A 16,894-nucleotide genomic window follows, 5' to 3' on the forward strand; every position below is an offset into this window, starting at 1 on the left:
TTTTTAATGATCCTAACTAAGTTCACATCCTGATTCAACCACTAACTGAGAATGGCACATTGGGAAAATTAATTTAATGTCCTATGTCTTACTTTCTTCATTTCTAACATTGGATAGCTACTTTGTAGATGTGTTCTGAGAATTCAGTGAGTTGATATATGAAGAGTTTGCAGTGGCATTGATACGTGGGAAGAACTTAACAAACGTTATTCATTACTTCTTTTTAAAAGTGCAAACTAACTCTAGGGTAAGCTAGGTAGTATCACCTTCCCAAAACTCTTGTCTCACTTGGAAAAAATATTTAATCAGTGTTTATTACTCTTAGAAATTTGAGTGTTTTTATAATTTTTACCATATGCAAATAGCAAATGGAAACATGGGAGATATACACTTATGATAAAATCACTACAAACACTAATGATAGATCTATTTAATATGGGGGGAGTCTCTCAAGCAGTGATCAGAGGACCTTGGGCTTTCTCCCAGGTATTCTTTGGCCGGGTGGTTCAAAACTAGGGTCCAAAAACACAGCTGTGCTGCCAAGTATCACTTGAGAGTGCACATGGGTCAGCCAGGTCACTCCCAGTGGTGAGATACAGTTACAAAATTGTTCATGGGGATTGAGTTTCTGTCACACAATGATAGGACAACTCTTTTTTAAAAAAATAAAAAATTATTGAATCACCATGAGATAGTTACAAGCTTTCATCTTTGGGTTACAATCACACAATGATCAAACACGCATCCCTCCACCAGTGCACATTCCCCACCGCCAATATCACCAGTATACCCCCCCTTTTCCACCTTCCCCCTGCTTCCATGGCAGACAATTTTCCCCATACTCACTCTTTACTTTTGGGCATTGTTTTGCTATATAGCTACTGAGAGGCCATCATGTTTGCTCCTTTATCTACTTTCTGCATATATCTCCCATCTCGACTGAGTATCTCACCCACACGGCAAAGCCTGGCAAGCTACCCATGACATATTTGATATGCCAAACACAATAACAACAAGTCTCATGATGGAGATGTTACTGGTGCCCGCTCAAGGAAACCAATGAACAACGGAGGACAGTGCAGTGCAGTGTGCCTATCAAGATAGTAAGGCTGGAGTTGAGGTTGATGGATGGCGGGGGTTCAGGCAGTGCTATGGCAGGGAACTTGGGAGGATTGGTGGAGGGAAGTTGACACAAGTGGTGGGATGGGTTTTGGAACATTATATGCCGAAAACTCAACTACAAAAAGCTTGTATATCATGGTTCTTTGATCATTTTTCATAAATTTTTAAATAGAAAAAAAGTTTACTCATTGTGGAAAAAACTCAAATGAAGCCAAATTCATTTTACTACCTAAAATTTGCCCCAATTGGAGGCACTATGAATAAAACTTGTGTTTTGAGTAGCTATTAATGCAGCAGTTTATCTATTTCAATTTAGGGTTAGAGTGTTCGGCTAAGCCCATGTTTGCTTGGGATTACACCTGCTGGTGCTCAGAGCACCATATTTGGTGCCAGAAACCTAACTGGGTTCTGCCATGTGCAGGGCAAGTATCTTATCTCATATATGATCTCTCTAGCCCTAATTCAGGAATTTATTAAGTACTTTGTGCAGCATATGCTTGAGATGATGACAAATATTTCTTCCTTTAAGTATCTTACCTAGTATCCTGGCACAAATAGTTTCAAAATACTCTGTGTGAAGCACATATTCTCAAAGGAGATTATGTTTCGTGAAAAGACGTACATTGGGATCAGAGGGGTAGTACAGAGCAAAGTGCTTACCTTGCATGTGCTCAACCCAGATTCAATCCCTGTTACCAAATATGGTCCATGAAGCATCACCAGGAGTTATCCCTGAGCACTGCTAAACAAATAAAATTTCCTGACTTCCTAACGAACAGAATTTCATAGGGAGGGGGCAATGAAGAAAACAAATCTTCAAAAAAAAATTCTTAGGCAGGCCATATTGGAAAGAAAAAAGAATAAGAAACGTTTATGTAAGTGAAGTATAGGGTCACATAAGGCTGGAAATCTGAAATCTTACCATTTTGGAACAAGTAGATAATGTGTAAGAATCGTTTCTTATTTGTTTGATTACAGAATGAATTTCATTATCTGTGTAAGATCCCACAACATGTCATAGTGTATAAAATGTTTTCTTTACATCAAAGAAAAAGGATTATGGTTTCAATCCTTAGCATCCTGGTAATAAAATAATTCATAATCCATAATCCACTTCCAGTTCATTGGCACGATGTATGAGTTCACTCCAATCTACAATATGAGGGGGAATATTCAAGACCATGCATTGAAAACATAGAGGAAATCTTTATTAGAGGAAGGTGAGAATTGGACTATGGAATTTGGGTAAAGGGAAAAATGAAAAATATGATTCCAAATTTTGAAGTTGGAGATGAGAACTAGTGGGTGTGTAAGAAGGATAGAACAATGTATATTTCTGGCATTAATCAGGTACATAATAAATACTGATTGATGGTGTGCATTTGGAGTAAGAGTTGATGGAGAATAGTGGAGATGCAAGTCTGCTGAGATACAAAGCTAGATTTGGGGCCAGGGATGAGGTTTTATTGTTATCACTGGTATTTCACATTTCCCCATGGCCCCAGCACCACTAAGTATGCCCCACACTCCTAAAACAAATCTGATCAATGTGAATACTCTTGTCCTAACATGATAGATTTTTATTTGTTAATCCCAGTTTAAGTTAGAACAAGTTTTAATTTGTCCTTCTATGATACTTTAATAGTGAAAGAAATTTTTTGCTCAGATTTTCAAATGGAACCACTTCAGATCTCACTTTAGAGATCAGCACTCTACAGTTGGATTCTTAAGGGGTAATTTGGCCTGTCAAATATTCTCCTGTAAGCCAGGGGTGATATCAAAGATGTCCAGAAGAGAGATTACAGGTCAAATGTTGTGTAGATGTAACTGGGGAAGTCTGTGACCTTGCTGTTTAAAGGGGTTAAAACAGCCTGGGGGGGGGGGGGGGACGGGGAGATTATGTTCTGGCTGATATTTTAGGGTTTGCTGTCTTGGAGCTCAGCCTCTGGAGCAGTAACACGAAGAGACAAAACTCCGGGTATATTTTGGGAGTGCTACCAGCAGGAGCTCATCTCTATCCAGCAATTCAGTTGCAGAAATTGTTTTTCTTCGGTGGAAGGGAGCTAGATTCTAGCACTAACATTCTGAGTGCATATCAATTTTCATTCCAAGAAGCCCATCTCATCTTTTTTTGTCAGGATCATTCTTCCCTCATTCTTTACATTCTTCAGTCACCTCTGCTGTTATCCAGTGCACAGCCAGTCCCAGGCTACTTCTCCTATTATGCTTAAGTTCAAGCATGATCTAGATCAGGGCCCGTCAGCTACTATGACCTTGTTTTTATTTTATTAGAGATATAATCTAGTCAGACGGCAACTTCTGCATTACAAAGGTCTTCCAGAAACCAAGAGAGCACAGATGATTCCATTGTTTCTTTACTTGGTTCTTCTGGCAGTTGCTGATCATTAAATGAGGCTGAGGAGAAGAAGAGTTATAAAACTAGTATGATATTGATGATTTTGTGGGGGGAAAGTCTCCACTTTCTTGATTGTGAATACTTGAAATAAATGCCTTTAGAAGGGAAATGGACTGGAGCGATAGCAGGGCTGGAGCTATAGCACAGCGAGTAGGGCTTTTGCCTTGCAAGCGGCTGACCTGGATTTGATTCCTCAGTCCCTCTCAGACAGCCCAGTAAGCTACCCAGAGTATCCTGCCCATACAGCAGAGCCTGGCAGGTTCCCTGTGGAATATTAGATATGCCAAAAACAGTAACAACAAGTCTCACAATGGAGACGTCACTGGTGCCCACTCAAGCAAATCCATGAACAATAGGAGGACCATGCTACAGTGCTACAGAAGGGAAATAAGACCTCTTAGATGGACTTAAAATATGACACACACATCAGCTGATAGTATATTAAGCAAATGCATGCATATATGAAGAGCACTTCTCTCGGTTTCTTTGTAGAGTAGTTTTGATGATAAGTTGAGACCCAAGTATCACAAAGGGAACGGCAGGATGGGTGTAGGTAGAACAAATTTGACATTGCCAGATTTTACCCATTGAACTGGTATTTCCTCTGCTGTCTCTTCAAGGCATAGCAGTAAGAGCAGATCACTGGCTGTATATTCAGTCCTGAAATCTTTCTCTTTTTTATCCTCTCAATAACATAAATTAAGGAACAATTTACTTATTGATAATGCAGTGTTGGGAGGCAGAAGGCAGGTCACAAATTGATCTAAAATCCATCAAAACTGGAGTAACAGGTCCAGTCTCAAGCACCTTGGTAAGTACTTTTCATGTATTCTTTTATTTCATCTTCACAGTGGCCTTGCATAGTAAGCTCTAGTGTTATACTCCCTTACATAGGAGTAAACTGAGGGTCACAGACATTAATTAAATTATCGACATAACATAGCTAGTAGATAGAAGAGTCAGCCTCATAGTAAGTTTGTTTGATTCTAGACTCTTTTTATTAGCTCTTTTTATAATCTCTTTTTATATGCCTCTCTGAGAGTGAGAGAGTGAGATAGGTAGATAGATAGATAGATAGATAGATAGATAGATAGATAGATAGATAGAGATTACTAAGCTCTACCTTTACCCCACCTTTATTTTGAAAGGCAAGTGTCTTCTTTTGAGGAATAAAATAAAAATTGCCTTTTTTTTATGTGACATATCAGACTTAGATCCTAAGGCCAGCGTAGTTCTTCTGAAATGTTTTTTCTTGGATCTCACCCTCCACTTCAAGGAGAAATTCAAACAGACCTTATTTAGATCCATGTCAAAAGAAAAGTAAGGATTCTGACCCACAATTCTGCTGGTCTTTGTGCACAAAAATTGGCCACACAGGTGAGGCAGTCATCAAAAATCTACCTACCTAAGGATGGGGGGGAAAAGGCCAGGAAAGTTGCTAACCAGCTATGGCCTGGAGTTACAGAATGGGAGTGAGAGAGAAATTAGAAATAGATCATATCAGTTGTATCTTGGGTCCAAATTTGCATTCTTGTGTATTGCAGGAAGCCTAAGCTGAGAATTAGCAATAAAACTAGTCTCTGCAAAAATAAACATGAACTACACTGTCATGGTTATTTCCACATTGCAGGTCAAACAATTCTCGCTGAAAATAAGCTCACAGTAAAAATTTACAAACCAAGTGAGGAAAGATGAGAAAGAGAAGGGAGCACATACCATGAACTGGAGATGATAAAAATGAAGACACTATAAATTAAATCTGTAAGATGACATTTATAAACTATAAAATAAATCTATAAAATAAAAAATATCAACTAAATAAATAGACTATAAATGGATAAGTAAAAGAGTAGAACATAGCATAGAAAAAGCAGATAGATGTGGAAAACAGGAATAAAACTTGGAAATGAAATAGTTGTCATTGAGGTTAAAAGTTTGTTATTAGAATTAACAGGTTAGAAACAATTTTAGAACAGGATTAGAATAAAAAAATTGAGAATCTTAGGGGTGATTCTAGGAAGCACCTTTAGCGCCTACAGGAATAGAGAACAAACAAGAGATCATTGTAACACCAGGAGACAGAAAAGATAGTTTCCCTAAATGATGTCCCAAAAGAGGTTCATCCAGAAGAAAAGAATAGAAGTTAAATCTATGGTTTTTGACTTACAGACTTTCAAAAACCTCAGGACACATGTCCTTAAGTACTTGAACCATATATGGCTAGTTACAAGCAGTGAAATAAAAGATCAATACTCAGACATACATTGATGAAAATGTTGAATATCAAAGAAAAATATCAATGCAACCAGAGATTTAAAAAATAATAATTGCTGTCCAACTGACAGTAGAGTTCTTATCACACATTAACAGATGCCAAGAGACTGTGGAATTGTATTTTAAATGGTCTACAGTAAAAAGACTCTTTCCCTGTAATTCAACATCCTGCTGCCTTACTGTTCTATATTATCCTTCAAGAATGAGATCCAAGAAAAAAGTAATCTCAGACAAGGCAAGACTAAGAGGTTTTACTACTCAATGACCCCAGCTCAAAGAACTAATAAATGAGATGCTTCAGTAACAATATCCAATTTTGGATATTGAAATCAAAAAGCAGAAAGTGAAATTCATAAAGCCATGCTGACAGATGCAACTGGCAAACATGTTGATAAATCAAGATAAGCATGGGGTGTTTTTAAAATTGGAATGAAACTGTATTAGAGTCTTTAGAAACCAGAACCAATAGAGTATGTTTCTGCCTGGAGAGATTTTTATTAAAGAAATGTTGACAATTATGGAGGCTGTTGGTGGAGGACAGCTTTCTGATTGGAGTGAGTGAATTCTGAATTCCTTAGATAGCAGTCCAACATGGTATACTACATATACATGGTTATGATGAAGTTAGTTAAATTCAACATAGTTTGAGATTTAAAACAAGAATAATGAATAACTATAGCTATATATATATTAATAAAAGTTATATAAACATGCTCTTATTTTTTTCTCAAAATATCTCAATTGGATTTAATATTGACCCTGCAATATTGCTGCTACACAACTGACTCTGGGTAACTGAAACTGTGTAGACAAAAAAGAGGAGGCCACTGAACTCAGAATTTCAGTGGAGTATCTCTAGGTTGAAAAGTCATTCAGTTTAAGAGGATTTTTTTTGAGAGTACTACAAATAAGTTGATATAGATTGTTGATTCCAAGTTAATAAAGATAGAAATGAGGACCCTAGAAAATGAAATCAATTTGAAAGTAGTAAATAGGAAAAGGAGAAGGAACAAAAGTATCTAGCAGAATACAAAAAATTAGAAGGTAGAAGTAAGTTCAAATTTGTCCTTGACAAGTGGATTATATGTCTTTAAATATAGAAGATACAAGTTAGATTTTAGAACTTCTAGCTAAATACTATTCATTCATTTATATATTTTTGAAGAAATTTCTAAATTTTAGAAAAATTTTTAGAAAAATTCCTAGACCATGGGAAGCTTCTTCTATATACCAGTTAATTAGGTTCTGTTTCCTTTGGGTATTTGTTATTCCTCTACTATGTTTCTTTATATCCCATATATAAGAGATAGATCATTCAACATCTGTCCCTCTTACTCTGATTAACTACACTCAGCATGATACTGCCCAGGTCTATTCTCATAGAAACAAATCACAAGATTTTATCTTTTCTTATGGCTGGGTAGTGTTCTATTGTTTATATATGCCATGTTATATGGCACATATGTACTTTTTTATTCAATCATCTGTTTGTGGAGACTGTTCTTTCCAGATTTCACTATTTGTGAATAATGCTGCATTGAATGTAAGAGCACAGAGATCTTTTCTGGGGAGATGTTTGGGCTGTTGAGATAGATGCCCCAAAGTCAAATTGTTGGATTATATTTAAGCTCAATATGTAAGAATTCCAATGGAGACGTTACTGGGCCCGCTCGAGCAAATCGACGATCAACGGGAGGGCCTTTACCTTTATGTAAGAATTAACCATATTATTTTCCAAAAAGGTTGATCCAGTTTACATGCCAACCAACAACAAATGAGGGTTTTCTTTTTCCATAAATCACCACCATCACTAGCTGCTGTTTCATATATGAAATATGAATATATTGATGTGTGCTGCTCTCAATATAATATAAAATTATATCTCAAAATTGATCACACAGATGGAGGTGCAGAAGCTTCTTAGTTTAAGATAGCCCCATTTGTCTATCTCTGTTTTCACTTGCTTGGCCAGTGGCGTGACATCTTTGAAGATACTATTAGCTTCAATATCATGAAGGGTTTTGCCAACTTTTTCTTCGATCTACCTTATGGATTCTGGTCTGATGTTGAGGTCTTTGATCCATTTTGATCTTACTTTTGTACATGGCATTAGGTAGAGATCTGAGCCTACTTTTTTGCATGTAGTTGTCCATTTTTGCCAACACAATTTGTTAAAGAGGCTTTCCTTGCTCCACTTCACTTTTCTTGCCCCCTTATCAAAGATTAGATGATCGTATGCTTGGGGGGAGATGTCAAAGAAACAGTGACCAAAATACAATGACAATCTACAGAATTTGGAAAGGATATTCGCCGAATACACATCCGACAAGGGGTTGATATCAAGGATATACAAAGTACTGGTTGAACTCCACAAGAGGAAAACATCCAACCCATCAAAAAATGGGATGATGAATAGGAACTTTCTCAAAGAAGAAATCCAAATGGCTAAAAGGCACATGAGAAAATGCTCCACATCATTAATTATCAGGGAGATGCAGATCAAAACCACAATGAGATATCATTTCACACCACAGAGACTGGCCCACATCCACAAGAACAAAAGCAACCTGTGCTGGGGCGGATGTGGCGAGTAAGGGACCCTCCTTCACTGCTGGTGGGAATGCGGACTGTTCAGCCCTTTTGGAAAACAGTATGGACGATTCTCGAAAAATTAGAAATTGAGCTCCCATTTGACCCAGCAATACCACTCCTGGGAATATACCCTGGAGAGGCAAAAAAGTATAGTCGAAGTGACATCTGCACTTCTTTGTTCATTGCAGCACTCTTTACAATAGCCAGAATCTGGAAAAAACCTGAGTGCCCGAGAACAGATGATTGGTTAAAGAAACTTTGGTACATTTACAAAATGGAGTACTATGTAGCTGTTAGAAAAGATGAAGTCATGAAATTTACATACAAGTGGTACTACATGGAAAGTATCATGTTAAGCAAAATGAGTCAGAAAGAGAGGGATAGACATAGAAAGATTGCATTCATCTGGGGAACATAAAGCAACAAAATAGGAGACTAACACCCAAGAATGGCCCAGATTAGTACCAGGAACTTTGCTCCATGGCTTGGAGGCCAGCCACACATGCTAGGGGGAACAGGGAGCTCAGATAGAGAAGGGAGCACCAAATAAAGGGTGTTGGGAGGATCTCCCAGGATGGGAGAAGTATGCTGAAATTAGACTATAGACTAAAGACTAAACATGATTGCCACTCATAGACTCGTTTTTAAACCAAAACACCCAAAAGGAGAGAGAGAACAAAAGGGAATGCCTTGCCACAGAGGCAGGGTTGGATGGGGGGATGGGGGTCAGGAGGGATACTGGGATCCGTGGTGGTGGGAAATGGGCACAGGTGGAGGGATGGGTATTTGATCATTGTATAATTGAAACCCAAGCACAAAAATTTGTAAGTCTACAACTGTACCTCATGGTGTCTCACTAATAAAAAAAAATAAATAAAGGGAAAAAACCACAAATAAATAAATAAAAATAACACTAAAACACAAACAAAAAAGACCAAAATTGATCACAGAGAAAATCATAAAGAAGTCAGATACCCTGACGCTTATATGAGCATTACATATTTGTATCACTGCATCATCATCAAACTATAAATATTAAAAATTGAAATGATTTTTATTTCTGTGCCAAAAATAAAAAATAGAAACTGTAAAAAACTATAGCAAACTTGTGGGATGTAGCTAAAGCACAACTTAGAGGAAAAATTATAGTTTAAAATATATATCAAGGTAAAAGCATTTTGAAGATGCAATAAAATGGCAGTAAAATTTAGTAAAAGATTTAATTAGCAATTCAATGTAGAAAACAAAAAATATTTATTTTGCTTTATATTATATTTATTTTTTTAGTAGGAAATGGGCTGGAGTGATAGCACAGTGTGTGGGGCATTTGCCTTGTACGCGGCCAATCCGGGTTCGATTTTTCGTCCCTCATGAGAGCTTGGCAAGCTTCTGAGAGTATTCTGTCCGTGTGGCAAAGGCCTGGCAAGCTACCCATGACATATTCGATATGCCAAAAAGAGTAGCAAGTCTCTACAATGGAGATGTTACTGGTTCCCGCTTGAGCAAATCTATGAACAATGTGAGGACAGTGCTACAGTGCTACCATAGGAAATATTTATGACAAAAAATACAATAATTTGGAAAAACAAAATAGTAGGATTAAGAAAACAAAAAACTTTTTTCTTAAAAATACTAACTAACCAACCACTTCCATTAATTTTAAAGAGTACATAAATTTAATACTAGATTATAGAAATTGAATTTAGCCATCCATCCAGAAATTAAGGCAGAGTGGTAAGCATAAGGATGTTTGTTATTTTAGGCTCTTACCATCTTCATGTTGAAAATATTTTACAGTTAGAAAAGTTATCAAGTTATAAAAAATTAGCCCTTAGTCCAAGTTTTTGCCTATTGCCTGTCTCCTCGAACATACTCATAAGTGATCCCAACTCTCTTCTATTATTGTCTGTCTAATTCCAGATTTACGGCAGAGCCTGGCAAGCCACCCGTGGAGTATTCGATATGCCAAAAATAGTAACAATAACAGGTCTCATTCCCCTGACCCTAAAGAGCCTCCAATACAGCAGCATTGGGAAAGATGAGTAAGGAGAGGCTGCAAAAATCTCAGGGCTGGGATGAATGGAGACGTTACTGGTGCCCGCTTGAGTAAATCGGTGAACAATGGAATGACAGTGATACAATGAATTCCAAATTCTCTTAATTCCCTAATTTTTTATATGCCTGGTAAAAATCTGAAATCTTGGCAATTGAAGCTGTGATAAAGTATTAAATGAATCGGATAAGTACTGTGCGTTTGGGGAGAACAATATTAACAAAAGATAGAGAGAACAAAGACTCCTGCCCAGGCATGTTATATAAAAAGGGGGAGGCAGGGATACAAATTGGGGGAACGTAAGTAGTAACAGGACCAAGGGCACATTCCATGAAAGACATAGGCTCTCTTGAGATCACTTTTCCTAGCTGTTTCAAGATTGTTTGTTTGCCTTTTCTGCTCTGGTTGATGTTCTGTCCCTCCTTTTGATGTTTTACAATATGTACATAAAAGCAAGCTCATACTTGTAAGGTAACAATGGGCTTGTCCTTTCAGCCTTGCCACAGGGAACTTAGTTTACCTTAAAGCAATGTCCTTTCTGTATGGACACAGGAAGACAGTTAATATTATGCTATGTAACTTGGGAGTTGATTGACACCAACAATATTTACTCCTGGGCATCTACTGTCTTGACTCAGTTGCCCTTAGTTCCTAGTACCCCAAAAGCAGGGTCCCGACGAGGAACTGAATGGACCCAGGGAAAGCTGTGAGCTACCCTGACATCGAAATGGGCCAGGCCAAAACGCCACAATACTCAACTGTAAGTTGAGAGCATGATCTTAGACATGCTGTCACTATCCAAATGTAACGACAAGACTAGGACGCTGCTGGGGTTAGGAAGACTAAGCTGGCCTGAGGACTGTGGTAAGACATCCTCAGGAAGAACTAAACTTTAAGTTGATATATCTCTTACTGTGCTCATACAGAATGACATTGCTAGAAATATTAGAAGTAGATTTATTGCAACTATTTAAGTGGATTACTAACTGAGGAAAGAAGAAAGCTACACACCCTGAATGGGTCCTGCCCTTAACGGATCTCTTAGTAATCCAGAGTAATCTCTTTAGATGAGATTTTATCCTTGAGTTAATCTCCTGGAGGAGTGGTCTTACCTCTCTTTATTGATTTGTTAATGTTCAACCCATCTTTGTATCACCACCCTATGTGATTGCTATATAAACTAAGACTGTAAGAGTGGAGGGGGGCAGAGTCAGATCTAGAGCGAAGGGCTCCAGAGAGAGAAGCTGACGGGCTCCAGAGAGGGAGATCTGGAAGAGACCAGAGGAGAGACTATAGAGATAGAGTCAGAAATAGAGAGACAGATAGAAGAGAGCACAGTGGCATGCACAGAAGCAAAGCACAAAGGAGGAGCCATCCTGATCCGGTCCATACACAGTGGCTCGAGAGCACCGAATGTGGGCAGAGAGAGAGATGCCCCAAGAGCCTGCCAACAACACATCATCATCTTCGCATCCCTCCCCTGAGCGCCTAAGATGTTTCTTACACACACTCTCTGGCTTCATCTGAGACAGGCATACTTTTATGAAACCTGGATATGAAAATATGCAAATAAAGGGTAGGCAAGCCCTGGGTCTGCAGTGCAGAGACTCGACTTCCCTTTGGTTAGCATTTTCACTCCTGCTCTGAGAAATGAAAAATCATATTTTTTTTGTCTTTAAAAGAAATGGGGACTCAGTGGATAGTTTTTATCATTCAATTAAAAATGACCGAACTTCCTCTCACAAGGTTCCTTTGATTTGAATAGTATTCTAGTCAATTTATTCAAACTATTTTTTTCAAATTTTAAATTCTCTAAAATTTATATTGGGAGGGAAATTATGACATCAGATTTTTTCTTTAATATTTTCCTTCCTCATAAAATAAATGACCTAATTTTATGGCCTAGATTATTGTCCCTCTTTTTTTTCATTTAAAGAGCCTTTGTTTCATTATTTTAGCAGCGAGCTTGTATAGTTCATTATACAGGCAAGTTTCCAAAGAGCTAGTATTTTATGGACATTTGTAGGTTATTAGTTTTTTCCTCACATGGAAAGAGTAATATCTTAAAATTGGTAGAGTAACATCTTAAAAATAACCAGGTACATACAGAAAAGAAGGTACTGTTTTCATGAAACACAGACAACACTTCTGGTACCCTAAAACTGTGTATGCATTACTCTCTGGTGACTCAGTGGCAGACCAGAATGCATGAGTATCTGTTTTGATCACCTCCAACTGGACTTAGTATGAAGTGAAGACTTGGTGAGGTTCCCAAGTACATTGCTATCTCTTTAACTCTCTTGTTTGTAGTAGTCTGTTTTCTCACAGTGAAATGATCTGGTGTTTTGTATTCTCTGTGTTTATACCATTTATCTATAGTAGTTTCTTTCTGAAATAATTGAGTTCAATTTAAGCTTGTAACAACCAAAGGTCTTACCATGACTTAAACTTTAAATAGATACCAGCGAAGATTCCTTTTGTGGGAGTTTTACCTAGAGACTCACAAAAGAATCCTTTAAGGTAGTCAGCTCAGGTCGTATTTTCACTTTTCTGCAAATGAAGACACTGACATTGAGAGGCTCCAGACTAGCCCAGGTTGCAGTTAGATGGGGAGGTTTACCTGAGTAGGATCCCTTGGGTGATGATGCTCCTTTTTGGTGATTCTAAATATAGCTTCTCTACTTACAGTGCAAATACATGTTTGCAAATGGTTATCACATACATAAACATTGCTGTAAGAGTCAGTTATGTGCCTAAGAAGAGGTAGCAATTGTAATTGTAATGATTGTGCTTATTTTCTTTTTGGTTTCAGTATTATGTTTAAGCGAGAAAGATGTAATTTCCTTGTCTCTTTCTACAGTATTTACTAACATTTATCATATCTGTCACAGTTCTTATGGTACTGAATTTGATAAAGAGCAGAATAATTAAAAAAAAATACCAGGGCCAAAATCTTCTCAGAATCTGAGTGATGGAGATGAGTGTTGTGTTCATTTTGTTAGCTAGATAATTATCCAACGTTCATTTTGTTTTGTGCTTATATAGGCAGCCACTAAACCATTTTGCTAAATATTTAGGCATGTTTCCCCTGGAGGACTTAGAAGATTGGATCCCAGGATGCCCTCTGATTTGGCTTCAAGCTAAAGACTAGCTTTTCTCCCTTGCAGAGCAAAAGTGGGTGTAGCTCCTTCAGCTTTGATGTGCCCATCAAATCGACAGTAAGGCCAGAATTTCCTGCCTCATTTTTCAAAAACTGTGATTTGGTATAGCCTCCTTCTTTAAATGCTCCCATAGCTTCTTCTATAGTAGTTCTCTGGCATAAGGCCAGTCTGATTTGTAGTTGAATGTGCTTATGCTTATTATGGGAGACAAGTTCTTATCTACCTACCTACCTATCTACCTAACTGTATCTTAAACTTTTTTCATTTGTCAGTTTTACCTACCTCCTCTGTCTGTGAAATGGACATAATACTATGTGGCAGTCGATGAGAAGAATTATTTTGAAAGATTTAGAATTTAGAGATGTGGGCTTGGAGCAAGAGTACTGCAGGTGCTCACTTACCTTGCCTGTGGCCAACCCAGGTTTGATCCCCGACACCACATATAGTTTCAGGAGTGATCCCTGAACACAGAGACAAGTAAACCCTGGGCACCGACTTGGATGTGGTCCCCAAGTAAACAGTAGCAACAACAAAGATTTCAGAAGTGATTTCTTGTCTCATTTGATAGAAGTCATTGAAATCCTTGAATCTGACCTGCCAACACTAAGCTTCCCATGTGCTTGATTATAAAATTTTCACATGAAAAAGGTAAATATTTTCTCTTCCAATTGTTGTTGTTTTTGTCCCCAAGGGGATTTTTTCAAAGCTAATTTATCTGCAGAGAGACATATGCTTTAGGTCTATACTTGCTAATTTACCTTGGAAAAATTAGGTCATCTTCAAATCTGGCAGTACAGCATATATACTTGGCAAATGGTCTAATTAAAAGCTTCCCTTAGATTAAAAAAAAAGAAGACGAAGAAATGATTAGTGTCTGTGATGGTTTCACTTTCAGGGTTTGTGTGTATGTAGGTAAATGTCACTCCTTGTATTACATTAAAAGTATGTTGACTATCTGCTAACAGTTCATCTCTTTTCTTCTGCAGCCTCCAAGTCTGTTATAAATAGTATGCTACGGGACCCTTCTCAGATTCCAGATGGAGTTCTCGCAAATCAGGTCTATCAGGTATTAATCACAGCTGTCTATTTTCAGTGGCAATGCTGTTATCTGCCTCGCAGAGTAAAGGATTTTAAACCTCATTTAATTACTGTCATCATAAACTATCACTGAGGTCAGGGTGCACCATAAATGGCAGTGCAATATTTGCGAGAAGAGCATTTCACTTTTTAATCGCTTGCTTATGGTGAATTAAAAGCATGCAGTTTTTGTCTTTTCATGATTTAATCTGAAGCGCTTTGGAAAGCTTTTTACTTTTTTTTAACCATAATAATTACTACTCTTAGATATTTGTGAATAGTGGTTTCTATAGTTGCCCCACCCAGCCCCCATCTCTTGTTTGCAGTGCATTGTGAACGACTGCTGTTATGGCCCGCTGGTGGACTGCATCAAACAGTATCCTTTCCCATAAAATTTTAGGTGCACAATTGACGAGCTTAGGCTCGCTAGAGGAGATGTGTCCAACTTTAACCTGACATAAAGTTCTGCTTCACAAAACACATTTCATACTCTTCTACTTTATATTCAATCAAGCGGAGGGTCACTGCAGACCATTTTTCTCTACAGTTTAAAAAAAAATCAGATAGACCATGGGATGATGTCAATTCAGCAATTGTACATTCTTTCAATTTTCTTGGTTTTCAATGAGCTTAAAAGTACAGAATCATTAGGCAGGGAGCATACTGTCTTGTATCTAGCCACTGCAATGAGATTACAATATGTGTGTGTATTCATATATAACATATAAATATGTAAAATATATATTATAAAATGTATATATCACAAAACACTATTTAAAATGAGCCAAATTTACTTGTGTTTTCTAGAATAAATTTTGAACCCAGTGTTCAAGGATAGTGTGATTAAAATGCCACCAGAGACTATCATATTTTAAAGGGCAGTAGATACTTTGTGTTTAAATGCTGATTACAACATGAAGTGACGTTTGGATCCCTATAAACATTTTTAGAGCAACTTCACTGGCGTTTCCCTCTGGACCGAATTTAAGGTGATGAAAATAGATGCCCATTCATCCTTCATTAAAGACACTGAAATTAGTATAGTTAAAGCTTGCTTCTGAAAAAAATGTGATTGTACACTAACTTCTTCATAAAGTAAAGGCCCTCCCGTTGATCATCGATTTGCTCGAGCGGGCCCAGTAACGTCTCCATTGGAGACTTTGTTGTTACTGTGTCTGGCATATCGAATACGTCACGGGGAGCTTGCCAGGCTCTGCCGTGCGGGCAAGATACTCTCGGTAGCTTGCCGGGCTCTCCGAGAGGGGCGGAATAATCGAACTCGGGTCGGCCATGTTGGCTGCGTGCAAGGCAAACGCCCTACCGCTGTGCTAAAGCTTTATTAACTAATACTTTTAGTAGTGCTCTGACAGCATGAAATTTTTTAGTGTTTGCCTAAAATGCTATAAATGCTATTTTAAAAGTAAATAATTAGTAACTGTTTTGTTTGTTTTGTTTGGGGGTTAGCCACCCCTGGTGGTGCTTAGGGGCTCTTCCTGGCTTTGTGCTCAAGAGTCATCACCAGCAGTGCTCAGCAGACCATATATGGTGCAGGGGATTCGAACTAGGGTCAGTTGCACACAAGGCAGGCACATTACCTTATGTTCTCTCTCTCTCTCTCTCTCTCTCTCTCTCTCTGTCTCTCTCTCTCTCTAATGAAAATTTGATCCATTCAAGTCACATTCTCCTTAGTAGAACATGGCATTTCCAGTTTAGATTTCGTTAGCATAGGGCTCACAAGTTGTGATTTACTGAATATCATTTGAAAAGCTTTCTAGCAGAACCCCTCATCAGTCGGGAGCACACGTACTCCATGTCATTTCATAAATTCAGGGGCGCAAGCGCAATCTCAACAGAAGACCCAGGGTTGATTTCCTGCACTGCGAATGCTTTTCCCAGCACCATTCGTAGCGACCTCAAGCAATAATCAGGGGGGTGACCCCCAAATACCACAGATCCCACTTGTGTAGCCCTGCAGCAAATAAGCAAACCAAAAATAGAACTAAACTGAACAGAACATTTAAAAATTCATTTTCAGGGCCAGAGCCAGAAAGATAACATAATGGGTGGGGTGCTAGCTTTGCCTGAGTTTGATTCTTGGCATCATGGAGAGCACCAAGCTGGGATTCACCCCAGAGTACTGCTGTGTGGGCCTCACTGCAAAAAGCTGGGGGAGAGGAGAGGGCATGTGGGGGAGAGAAA

The 16,894-nt window shown here is 38.1% G+C and overlaps 1 protein-coding gene across 3 annotated transcripts in view; it reads left to right on the forward strand.

The window, feature by feature from the left end:
• Positions 1–16,894, forward strand: part of CDIN1 (CDAN1 interacting nuclease 1) — a 262,518-nt gene that overhangs the window by 94,681 nt on the left and 150,943 nt on the right. For all 3 annotated transcript variants that reach the window (XM_056134132.1, XM_056134133.1, XM_056134135.1), the window contains 2 exons: positions 14,605–14,684; positions 15,022–15,071. In XM_056134132.1, coding sequence (XP_055990107.1) covers positions 14,605–14,684; positions 15,022–15,071 — 130 coding nt within the window. The remainder of the gene's footprint in view (positions 1–14,604; positions 14,685–15,021; positions 15,072–16,894) is intronic.

The sequence above is a fragment of the Sorex fumeus genome, unplaced genomic scaffold, assembly GCF_029834395.1.
Source record: "Sorex fumeus unplaced genomic scaffold, SorFum_2.1 ptg000098l, whole genome shotgun sequence".
NCBI classification, from domain to species: Eukaryota; Metazoa; Chordata; class Mammalia; order Eulipotyphla; family Soricidae; genus Sorex; species Sorex fumeus.